At 41.1% G+C, this 12,202-nt stretch overlaps 1 protein-coding gene across 1 annotated transcript in view; it reads right to left on the bottom strand.

Moving 5' to 3' along the window:
- CUL4A (cullin 4A) overlaps window positions 1-12,202 on the bottom strand; it is an 80,882-nt gene that overhangs the window by 52,411 nt on the left and 16,269 nt on the right. Inside the window, exons 3-6 of the mRNA XM_039509724.1 lie at window positions 9,041-9,144; window positions 2,776-2,845; window positions 1,265-1,338; window positions 846-1,008 (exon numbers count right to left, since the gene is read on the bottom strand). Of these exons, the coding sequence (XP_039365658.1) occupies window positions 846-1,008; window positions 1,265-1,338; window positions 2,776-2,845; window positions 9,041-9,144 (411 nt within the window). The remainder of the gene's footprint in view (window positions 1-845; window positions 1,009-1,264; window positions 1,339-2,775; window positions 2,846-9,040; window positions 9,145-12,202) is intronic.

The following is a 12,202-nucleotide window of genomic DNA, read 5'->3' as shown; positions in this document are numbered from 1 at the left end:
GTAAGCGAAAGCAGGACACAGCCACATGTGTCTCAAGGAGATAACTTTTTGTCTATCGTAATAATGAGTTCTCAAATACTTTCAACTGACAAGTTTAGATTTGCTGTTGAAACACTGACACACTGAAAAACAAAAAGGAGCATTTCAATACAATGCAACTCATTTTTTTGAAAGAAAAATCAGTACTAGATTTTTCCCAGATTTTTTGGTTGGAGAGGAGTGACAGGCATGGGTGTTGCAGCTAATACAGCCACTTACTTGTATCACCCAAAGGAGCATCCCTATTTAAGCTTCTTTTATAAATGTGTGTCAAGCCATCCAAATTACTTCATACCCAATACACTTGTAGCAATATTGTGTTTATGTGATAAATACAAGGAGGAGCCAGCAGATACAGGCACGTTAATGCAGATACAGTATTTTTAAGTGTATTATTAGAGCCTCACTACAGGATGAATTAACCTTCTTTGGAAAAAAATCTCACTGAACTAAAACTTCAATCTAGCCACTGGTATTAAAAAAGAATAAATGACATGCTCGGTTTTATTTTACTGAATAAATTACTACAATATAATTTTAGTGGAAAATTAAGCAAGCTATAAACAGACACTGAACAGTTTATATATATATATATATATATATATATATATATACACACACACACACACACACACAGCTACTAAACTTAATCATGATCCTAAAAATATGGTAAATATGGTTTTAATTCCAAAGCACATGTTAATTAGAAAAAAGTTACTCTTGTAGGACACGAAAAAATTAGAAAGGTCCACAATTTGTGTCTGTCTTTAAATGTGGCAGCTATTAGTAAGGTTTGCTATTCTTACCTGTAGATCAGACAGCATGCTTAACAGACTTCGTAACAGGCTTCTGTCCACAGTTTCACCATTCCGTTCCCGTTCAATCAGGAGGAGGATTCCATCAATGGTCTTGTTTTGAACTAGTTTATCACTAATAATGTGCTTTCTAAAAAGCTCTAGCCCCATATCCCTGTATAAATATTGAAAATTAATTTAAAAAAATCAGAAATACAGCTTGATTTATATAATATTCCCAGACAAAAACTGATCTCACACATTATTTAACTCCATACATGTATAGGGAATTTTACAGAAATGAAATATGGTACATGTGTTACATACACAAAACAAAATAATTGTGGGGGGAAAGTAAAGTTTAATCTTTACAAAAACAATTAGTTCACACTCAACAATTATGTTAGCAGCGTATTTACACAGATACCTACCATATAGAAGGAAGCAATGAATTCTGAAGCACGTATGTACGATCCAAAAATAAGAAAATGCTTCTAATCATGATCTGCAAAATGTAAAACACTGATTGAACCAATTTGCCTTTTACAAGCACACGGGATTTTATTTTATATTAGAATCTGTTTGTGTGTAATTAAGATGTCTTACAAGTCAATTAACTTAATTTTTGCATGTATTAAATCAGATTTGTATAAAGGTAAACGTTTTTTAAAATTGTAGACCTTGATAGCAATACTACCTAAGCATAAACTGTATTATAAGATATATCCCAAATAATTCCAAACCCTGTAAGAGCTATTAAGATTGTATATCATCTTGCATTATTTCTACTCTTCAACCACTCAAGAAGTGCACCAGAGAGAGAGAGACAGAAGTTTAATACTGACACCTTCTTTTCTCTTCACTTTCTTATATGTGTGGTTAATATTTATTGACTGAAAAATCTTCCCACTGGAAAATGTGGTTTAGTCTAAACATCTTTTCACAGGAAAGCTCCAATTTCAACAAATTTTTTCAATTTTCTGACTGGAATTTTTTTTTTAATTCTGTTGACTAGAAACATACTTTATTAATGTTTTCAAAGAGGGAAACAGTAAATAAGTTGGGGGTCTTCCCCTTCTACCTTCTCTTTTTTTAAACCAGTGGAAAAAGGGAAAAGTAAAAGAGAGATAGGAGAATAAAACCTCCAAATTAAAAAAAAAAAAAAAAAAGGAAAATCCAAACATTTTTAGTTTTCATAAACCAAAGCAAAATGACATTTTAAGTTGAAATGACAATTTTCATTTCAGAATACTAGTGAAAACTAAATTAAATACTTTTGTTTAGAAAATTCCCATGAAAATCTTTGAAGGGTAATTTTTCCTGCAACATTTTTAATTTGGGGGGTAGGAGTGCAGAGATTGGAGTTTCCAACCAGTTTGTTCCTTAATCTTCCTAACTGCCCCTCTGCCATCCCTGCAAGGTGCCATCATCTTGTCTTTTAAACATTATGAGTGATATGGAGCATTAAGAATATTGTATTAGTGTGTGATTCATGCCCCAATGTCCTATCTTCGCAGGCAAAAACGTGATATATCAAAACCAATTTGAGTGAAATTATTCAAGTGTTTGTGAGTTTAATGTTTTCTCTGTTCTTTCAATGTTAACTTTGAACCCTTCCGATTTTATAGGTTGGAGAAGCACCCAAGCACTGTTAAATGCTGTCTAAAAGCAACCAAGAAGTACCCAGAAAAAAAATTGCAAGTGGAGGATAAGTGCAGACCCCCTTACTGTTTGGAGTGAAATTATACATTATATATAAATAAATGAATTAAAAAAACTGGGAAGAGGTGTTTTGATTTTTAAGAAAATTCTTTTTCAGTCAAGGCTGAGGACTCTTTGAACTCCCCCTCCACTTCTGATTTTTTGAAATGTCCCCAGCATTTATTTACCAGATATCTTTGATGTCTCAGGGATTTGCATTTTGAACAAATAGTCAACTTACCATTTGTCTGCAGTGATCTTGCCAGCATTTATTTACCTTCTTTAAAAATAAAAGACTGTCCAGAGAATCTGTACAGCACCTGCTAAGGAAAATTAGTTCACCAACCCCTTTTTGAGGCCAGATACTAGTGATTATCTTTATTTAGTACATTTTTGTTCAGCAAGTTATTCAGTAAAGTTGCTCTATGGACACAAATGAAATTGCACTGGAAGTTAGGGATCAGAGTTCAGTTGCTAAAAAGTGCTGGACGAGCAGAGGGCTGGGAACTCTTCCAAAAGCATGACTCAGTTTTTGAGTGAATACCTCACGTTGCTCTCCTGCACCTCCATCTGCACTACATAACTCTGACAGGTTAAAGAAGTCGTCTGACTTAAATCAGAAGCAACTCTCTTTCCCATTGAGGAGAGCTGGGAGGAAGTGTCTGAAAAGCAATTTTGTTCATTAAACTGGTTTACATCAGACATAGTTCAAATAGCTGTATTCTTTTAGAAATCTTCCAAGGGCTTAAATAATCCTCATTAAACCCCCCATAGGGTTCACCTAAAATCCCAGATCTTCATGAATTGTGGTGGCTACTTCACACAACAGCAGACTCTAGCTGTGATTCAAGCTTTCTGAGTTTCATTAAACCATTTATGAAGAAATCCAAATGTGGCTACTCTTCCCTTCAAATACAATAGCAACTCAAGTCTATGTAAGCCAAATTTTGATGACTACCATCTTGTGTCAGTGGAACAGGACAAGAAGTATACTTGTCAGATATAGAAATCTCAGATCTCTAAAAATCATTTATCAGACAGAGAAAATCCTAAATTTAAAAGCACTCAATTCAGAAGATCAGATGAAGTCTGAGAGTCTGAAAAAAGACAGGGTTTATATATAATTCTGACTGAAGATAAATAGATAGCTTTTGACAAAATGAAAAAAACCAACCCCACACCCACAAGATCGGGTTCAAGCACTGAACTCATAATCCTCCGGTATTTGCAGAGCCACAAGTGAACCGAATCAGCAGGGAACACGACAATTTCATGGGAGGACAAACTGCTGTAGGCCACAGCAAGAAACAATTGAAGGTTGTTGGTGGCATTCACAGAGCAGATGCAGATGGTGGAGCACCACTTCTGGGCCCAAGAAATGAACACTAACTGGTGACATCGTATCAGAATGGAGGCTTAGAATGATGAGCAGTGGCTGCAAAAATTTTGGAGGCGCAAAGTCACATTCCTGGATCTGTGCACCAAGCTTGCTCCAGCCCTCCAGCGAAGGGACACCAGAATGACAGTTGTACCGAAATGGAGAAGCGAGTGACAATCACACTGAAAACTTGTGACGCAGGATCGCTGGTCAATGGGAAATCATTTTGGAGTTGGCAAATGCACTGTGGAGGCTGTTGTCATGCAAGCGTGCATGGCCGATCATCTCCTAGTATGCAGGACTGTGACTCAGCAACATGCATGACGTGGATAGATTTGCAGCAATGGGGTTCCCGAACTGCAGTCAACCAAAAGACGGCATGCATAACACTGTTTTGGCATCAGATCACGTTGCCAACAGAAAGGGCTACTTTTCTATGGTTATGCAAACGATGGTGGATCACCAGGGATGCTTCATTGACATCAATGTTGGCTGGTCAGGGAAGGTACATGATTGCTCACATCTTTAAGATCACAGGACTGTTCAGAAAGCTATAAGTAGGGACTATCTTTCCCAATCGGCAGATTACCATTGGCAATGTTGAAATACCATAGTGATTCTGGGGGACATGGTGTAACCCTTGCTCGTGAAGCTGTACACCAGCCACCTGGATGGCACCACAGAAAGATTCAACTACCAGCTCAGCAGGTGCTGAATGACAGTTGAATATGCTTTTAGTAGACTGAAGGGACACCAGCATCCCTTCACTCACAAGATTGGATCTCATTGAAAAAAAAAAATCCCAAAAGTTATAGCTGCCTGCTCTGTCCTACGTAATATCTGTGAAACAAATGAAGAAAAAGCTGCTGCCAGGGTGAAAGGCAGAGGTGGAATGTCTGTCTGCTGAGTTTGAACAGCCAGACACAAGTGCTACCAGAAGAGCTCAATACAGAGCTATATGGCTCAGAGAGGCTTTGAAATAATATTTTAACAGTGAGCCACAATAGTGCTTTGGGATGTAAAGTGCTCCACCTGGCCACCTTGTTTTGGGGGCCTGTTAGGAACTGTGTGGTGCTTGGTGCAAGCCTATAAATACAACACTGTCTATTCACCTGTTAATTTTGTGGTGCTTGCTGTACATTTATGATTATTACACTGTCACTGATCCTATGAGTTGTTATTGCACAGTATGACACAAGTGCGTGCTTTTAGTGCGTGCTGCAGCATATGACGTGAACTAATAAAGATGAAATATTTTCCAAAAGATTAAAATTTTATTCAGTAACAAAACCAGTGCAAAGAAAAATTTCTGCAATTTAAAAGCAAATACAGTAACGCCTCACTTAACGTTGTAGTTATGTTCCTGAAAATGTGACTAAGTGAAACGATGTTAAGTGAATCCAATTTCCCCATCAGAATTAATGTAAATAGGTTCCAGGGATTTTTTTTTCACCAGACAAAAGACTATTTTTACACACACACACACACACACACTTTTAAACAAACAATTTAATATTGTACACAGCAATGATAATTGTGAAGCTTGGTTGAGGTGGTGAAGTCAGAGGGTGGAATATTTCCCAGGGAATCCCTTACTGATAAATGATGAACTAGCATTCAGCCCATTGTTGTTAATGTAGCCTCACATTCTACAAGGCAGCACAAATGGAGGGAGGGGAGACAGCATGGCAGACAGAGACAGAAACACACACCCTGTGTGAGACAGAAAGAGAGATGTGCATTGCCCCTTTAAGTATGCTGACCCCACTCCAAGTACGCTGCCTTTTTTAAGTAGATCAGCAAGTTCAGACAGCAGCTGCTGCCAGCAAGCTCCCTCCATCCTGTCGTGTCCCTCCACTGCTCTATGGAGATGGGGTAAGCAGTGTGCAGGAGGATACCTTGACATTAGCCCCCTTCTTTCCCTCCCACCCCTGCACAGCATGCAGGAGGCTCCCGGGTGCAGCTCCAAGGCAAAGGGCAGAAGCAGCACATGGCAGTGGGGGGAGGGACAGCTGAACTGCCTGGCAATTGATAGCCTGCTGGGCAGCTGCCGCACAGGGAACTTAGGGGAGCTGATGTGGGGGGCTGCCCTGGTTCCAAGTCCCCACCAGCTAGCTGCAACGGGCTGCTCTTCCTGCAAGCAGTGGACAAAGCAGGTGGCTGCCAAACGATGTTATAAGGGATCATTGCACAACTTTAAACAAGCATGTTTTCTAATTGATCAGCAATGTAACAACGAAAGAACATTAACCAGGAGGACCTTAAGTGAGGAGTTACTGTATGTTAAAAACTTAAGTTATGGAACAGAAAGAACATTTATGCCCATTTTAGCTAAACACATAGCAACTGTGGTTCTCTTAATGTCCCATGGGATAGAATGGTAGGGGAAGGGATGCAGCTTCTGATGTCATGAAGAATGTTGAACAAAGATGTAGGAAGTTGCTGGGGGAATCCATGATTATTGAACCTGTAGGTCCATAAGGGTCTGCAGCATCTGTTTGCGCTGCCAGAGAAGCCCTATTAGGTCCTGGTGTATCTCCTTCTCTTTTTCCTGCTAGGACTCCTGGGCCTTTCCCCTGTCCACTTACTTTCTTTCTCCAGGCTGTCTGCAATATTCACCCTCCAGGCCCTTTGCTCATGGTCTGATGCAGCACTGGCTTGCAGGACCTCATTAAGCATGTCCTCCCGCGTCTTCTTTTTTAATTCCTGATCTGGCTCAGGCATCCTGCAGGTGTGGAGGGGGAAACCCTCAAGGCTGCAATGGCAGCAACTACAAATAAAATACACAGAGGTACCTTTGCCACAACAGTCATAACAGAAAGTGAAAATTAAGATTCAGAACTCCCTTTCCTTGCTCCCCTAAAGTTTTAAACAACGCATGCTTATTGACCCTTCTGCTTCAGAGTGCTTGTGCACAACACCGCTCAGGAGCACCAGCCATGGTGAGTATGACCCACCACAGGCAAGGGAATTGTTCGGTTGCATGAAACTATGCATATAGGACAATGGCACTAAATGCTGGCACCATTTTCCACTGGCAGTGATGATTTTAGCGGGTATCTCGCTCTTGAGGGTGACAAGGGCACAGAGAGCACTAGGGTCCTGAAGCCCCGAAGGCCCACATGCTGCTAGCCAGTTTACTGCAATGATGCCTGCCAAAGTTATTGCCAATAGACACAGGAAAGCATCCTATCGCAGAGAAAGAAATAAAGACTGCCATCCCTAAAAACCTTTGAGAGAGGATTGCAGAGTACCTCCATGGACGTTTCATTGAGATCTCTCAGGAGGATTGAAGGGACATCCCTCTGTACATAAACTGCTCTGCATGTCCGTCCCCCCACCTAACTGTACAGAGATGACAGCTCTCTCTTTGTTGTAACCCTACCTCTTCTAGTATGAGTAAATTAATGAAAGGTCAATAGTACCCCAACTTAACAGGACAAAACTATCAGTACATCATTGAATGGGAAATACAATTACATACTTACCCAACGTTTCTTCCCCTGTATCAGGCTTTCCCATGCTCAACTGCTGGGACTGACTGGACTGTGGTAGATTCTCAGACAGGTACTGGCTTGCAGCATAGGTGGATCCCTGCTGATTGTATGTCCCTCCTCCTTGCCCTCACTGTTCACAGCAGGGGTCTGCGACTCAGGTTCCTCGTAGGTATCCACAGTGATGTGCAGGGTGGCAGTGGGGTCTCCATCGAGTATGGCATGCAGCTCTTTGTAAAACTGGCATTGACTGTTGGCTCGAAACTGGATTGACTGTTGGCCTCCTAGTCTGCGGGCTCGAAACTGGATTGACTGTTGGCCTCCTAGTCTTCTGATATGCCTGCCGCAGTTTCTTCGCTTTCACCCGGCACTGCTGGTGATCCCTATCAGAGCCTCTCTCCTGCATCCTCCAGGCAATCTGCTCGTAGATGTTCACTTTCCACAGCTGGTCCACAACTGTGCCTGCACAGCCTCTTCTCCTATAGGCCCAGGAAATCCTATACCTCCTATCCTATACTCCAAGCTGGAGCTCATCTGGAGAATGTAGCTGGCGTGGTCGGCTGGACAGTTGCACACAACTAGCAGCTCTCCTTTGATGTGCTTGCCAAGCTGGATAATCAGGAGCAGGCATTTCAAAAATGTACCGGGCTTTAGGTCTCTGTGACCCCAGCCAGTGGAGTTCACAACTGTAACCAGAGCGGTCAGTGTTGGGCATTACGGGACACAGCTGCTGTAGGACTATTAGGGCTGACATAGGCAAATCAGGGCGTGTCTTCACTACCAGGGAGATTGATGCTGCTGCAATCAATGCAGCAGGTGTCGATTTAGCGGGTCTAGTGAAGACCCGCTAAATCGACAGCAGTGTTCTCCAGTTGACACTAGTACTCCAGCTCTCTGAGAAGAGTAAGGTAAGTCGACCAGAAAGCATCTCCCATTGATGCAGTGTAATGAAGACACCCAGGGAAGAGTCGACCTAAGCTACATAGCTGGAGTAGCGTAACTTAGGTCAACCTATCCCGGTAGTGAAGACAAGCTCTCAGTTTCAACACTCATGCTGCGTTGACCTCAGAACATTGACCATGGCTCAACACCGCCTGGGGAGTTGGTGTTACATTATCACTGTAACGGGGCACTTCACAAATGTAAGTGTAGACACATGCACATCAAGGACGACACAAGACAGCTTACATCAACTTAACTTTGTAGTGTAAACCAGGACTAAGTGGCACGTAGAGAGTTTAGAAGGTAAAAATATCCAACACCTTATCTCAAAGCCAAGGAGCAGGACTGCTGTACAACTTTCCCCCTGTAACCACTCTCCTCCTTATGCAATAGCTGTTTCAAAAGAGGTTAACAAAGCATTGCTTACAGTCATGAAAATTTTCAGACCAGGTATAAAATTACTCATGCACCCTTACCATGACAATGGAAATGCTATTCATATTTTATTGTCCACAAAAATTATTCAACTAAGGCAAGCAGGTAACTAGAATTTTGTGAGACTGATTTAAGGATCTATATTGAATGCTTATATAACACCTACACATTTGTTTTATCAATTGCTGTTGTGTTACCTTAAAATATAATTTTAAAAGTATTATTGGACTATATTTCTGTGCACAAGAAAAGGATATTCTCTGAACTGAAGAATTTGTGCTTTCACATGATCTTCACAGACTTGCCGGAGCTGTTTGTAAAGTGTAGGGGACACTTTATAAGAACAGAGGTTTTCGACAGCCTAAAAAACAAAGGCAGTTACAAATAAGCAAACGATATCCTGTCCAGAGTGCATGTTCCAGCATAATTAACATAATGAAGGATGCTAAAGGAAAAAACATCACAGATGAAAGGAAAAAACATCAAATGTATCCATCTAAACTAAAAAAAGAACTACTGTTAAAAGGTGTTTATCATCAAATTACCGGGGGGAGGGGGGAGAAATCAACATTTCATGGAATTTTTCATTTCTAAGGCCTGGTCTACACTGGGGGGGGGGGGGGTCGAACTAAAGTACGCAACTTCAGCTACGCAAATAGCGTAGCTGAAGTCGAACTACCTTAGTTCGAGTTACTTACCCGTACTCACGGAGCGGGATCGAAGTCCGCGGCTCCCCCATCGACTCCGCCACCGCCGTTCGTGGTGGAGGAGTTCCGGAGTCGACGGGAGCGCGTTTGGAGTTCGATATATCGCGTCTAGATGAGACGCGATATATCGAACTCCGAGAATTCGATTGCTACCCGTCGATCCGGCGGGTAGTGAAGACGTACCCTAAATCTGAATCCTTCCCACACCATCACATGTTGCTTAGGGCACAAACTAGACTCTGACACCCATCTATCCTGAGCCACAATTTGAATGTCCTCAATGTTGTTAAAAGAACAGGAGTACTTGTGACACCTTGGAGACTAAAATTTATTTGGGCATAAGCTTTTGTGGGCTAAAACCCACTTCATCGGATGCATGCAGTGGGAAATACAGTAGGAAGATATATATACACAGAGAACATGAAAAAATGGGTGATGCCATACCAACTATAATAAGACTTAATCAATTAAAGTGGGCTATTATCAGCAGAAGAAAAAAAAAAACGTTTGTAGTGATAATCAGGATGGCCCATTTCCAACAGTTGACAAGAAGGTGTGAGCACCTCTTGAAAGTGATCTGCCACTTGCTTTTTATGTTCTTTTTATGTTATTCTTTCCTGGTTTATCCCTGACAGGTCCTCCTGCTACTGTAAATTTGCCAGTTAGGACCTCGTTGAGACAATGAAAAAAAGTGTTTTTATCATCATCTCTTTCAGCAGTCACTGGTAACATTACTCATGTACTTCCGCTTGTCTTTCTCACACTGCTTTTCACTGCTCTGTCCTTTAAAAAAAAAAATAGATTTTTTTTGCTGCTCCTTCTTCTGGAGGTATCTATGTTTGCTTTGACTTGTTTCTTTTTTTTCCACAGTCCCATATATCCTTACTTATCCAGATTTACTTATCCAGTTTGCCTGGAAACCAGCTGCAGTTGTTGGCTGCTGTGTAAAACTAATGCCACATCCTGACAGATGGATGTTGACTTCTTACAGTATCTAACTCTTGTAGCACCTGAAATCTGTTCTTCAGTTCAGTTTGAAATTGCTGCTGCAATAACTTGTCTATTAGCCTTTTACTGTCAATTTCCTTAATGCTTTTGCGTGGTTTGTTTTTCTTGAGTGGATCATTGGTCTTGACCAGGGGTCGGCAACCTGCGGCACGCATGCCAAAGGCGGCACATGAGCTGATTTTTAGTGGCACTCTGCTGTCAGCCAGGGTCCTGGCCGCCGGCCCCACTCAGCCTGCTGCCTGCCTGGATGGACGGAACCCCAGGCCAGCAGCGGGATGAGCGGGGTCAGCGGCCAGGACCCCACCTGGCAGGGGCTGGCGGCCAGAACCCCAGACCAGCAGCGAGCTGAGATGCTCAGCCCGCTGCCGGTCTGGGGTTCCGTCCGCCGCCCCCACTCCAGTCTGAGGTTCCGTCCACCGACCCCGTAAATGTAAAATGTATTACTGGCATGCAAAACCTTAAATTACAGTAAATAAATGAATACTTGACACACCACTCTCAAAGGTTGCCGACCCCTGGTCTTGACACATACAAACTGTGGCCACTTCAGACATCAGCTCCTCTGTATGCTTTGACAACCCATGTAGGCTCAACAATCTAAGTAGCGATCAAAATAGTGAGTCTCATATACATGTGTATATAATTAGAAGTCCCCGCAAACTGCGTATGAAATACTTTCCAATTTATTTGTAAAATGTGTGGAAGGTTATTATGTGCCTGAAATATTTATTAAGATTAACGGGCCTTACTGAAGACACAAAAGTAGTGAGTTAGACTGATAGTTAACGTAAGTATGAACATATTAAATTTCTGCTACATTTTTCCTGAGGAAAAAGACTAAGGTTCATATAGTGCCTTTAATATATTTAAAACTCATATTGACCCCCCCCCATGAAACATGACTGCCAGACATAATTCTGAATTTAACAAGGTGTTAGATTAAACAGACTACTGAAGGACACAGGGCAAAGATGCTTCAAGACTCTCTCTTAAATATTTGCTAGTAGTCGATTCTTGGAATAATATTGATAAAAATGGCAAGGGGCAGAGCATGATTAGCTATCAGGAACAGTATTACATTCATTGATAGAGAATAGGAATGTGTAAAAGAAACGTAAATCTCAACTATTGGCATAATTAAAAGATCACATCACTTAAAGTTTTCTGTCATCTGTCATTTTCATGAAGGTTTGGTGGCATAAAATCACCCCTTAATTAGGAACGCATACTGCATATCTGGAGGCTTCAGACAGCACTTCTCAGCCCCTCTCCCCTACAACATAATCCAAAATGTGTAATAAAGACCCAATACAAGATAAAAAGAAAATAGGAGCAGAAGCATGAAATGACATGGGGTGAACAAGTATACAGTGTTTCATTAACCTCAGTTTCAAAATATGTGATAGTTTTATTAAACATGGAGACAACACCATGTTTCTGTGGGATAGAAGGAAATTTAGATATAAAATAAAATTAATATAATGAAGTAGTTGAGAGGTATCTTATTGGACCAACTTCTGTTGGTGATAGAGACAAGCTTTCAAACTCTGTAAGTTTGAAAGCTTATCTCTCTCTCTCACCATCAACTGAATTTGGTCCAATAAAAGAAATTAGCTCACCCACCTTATCTCTCTAAATTAGTTTTCATAATTTTAAGTAAGATCTGTAGTAAGTTTTACCAAGTGGTTATTTAAATGTTTTAAG

This window comes from Mauremys reevesii, linkage group 1, assembly GCF_016161935.1.
Source record: "Mauremys reevesii isolate NIE-2019 linkage group 1, ASM1616193v1, whole genome shotgun sequence".
Lineage (NCBI taxonomy): Eukaryota > Metazoa > Chordata > Testudines > Geoemydidae > Mauremys > Mauremys reevesii.
The sequence above is the reverse complement of the archived record's forward strand: the minus strand, read 5'-3'. Positions and strand labels throughout refer to the sequence as shown.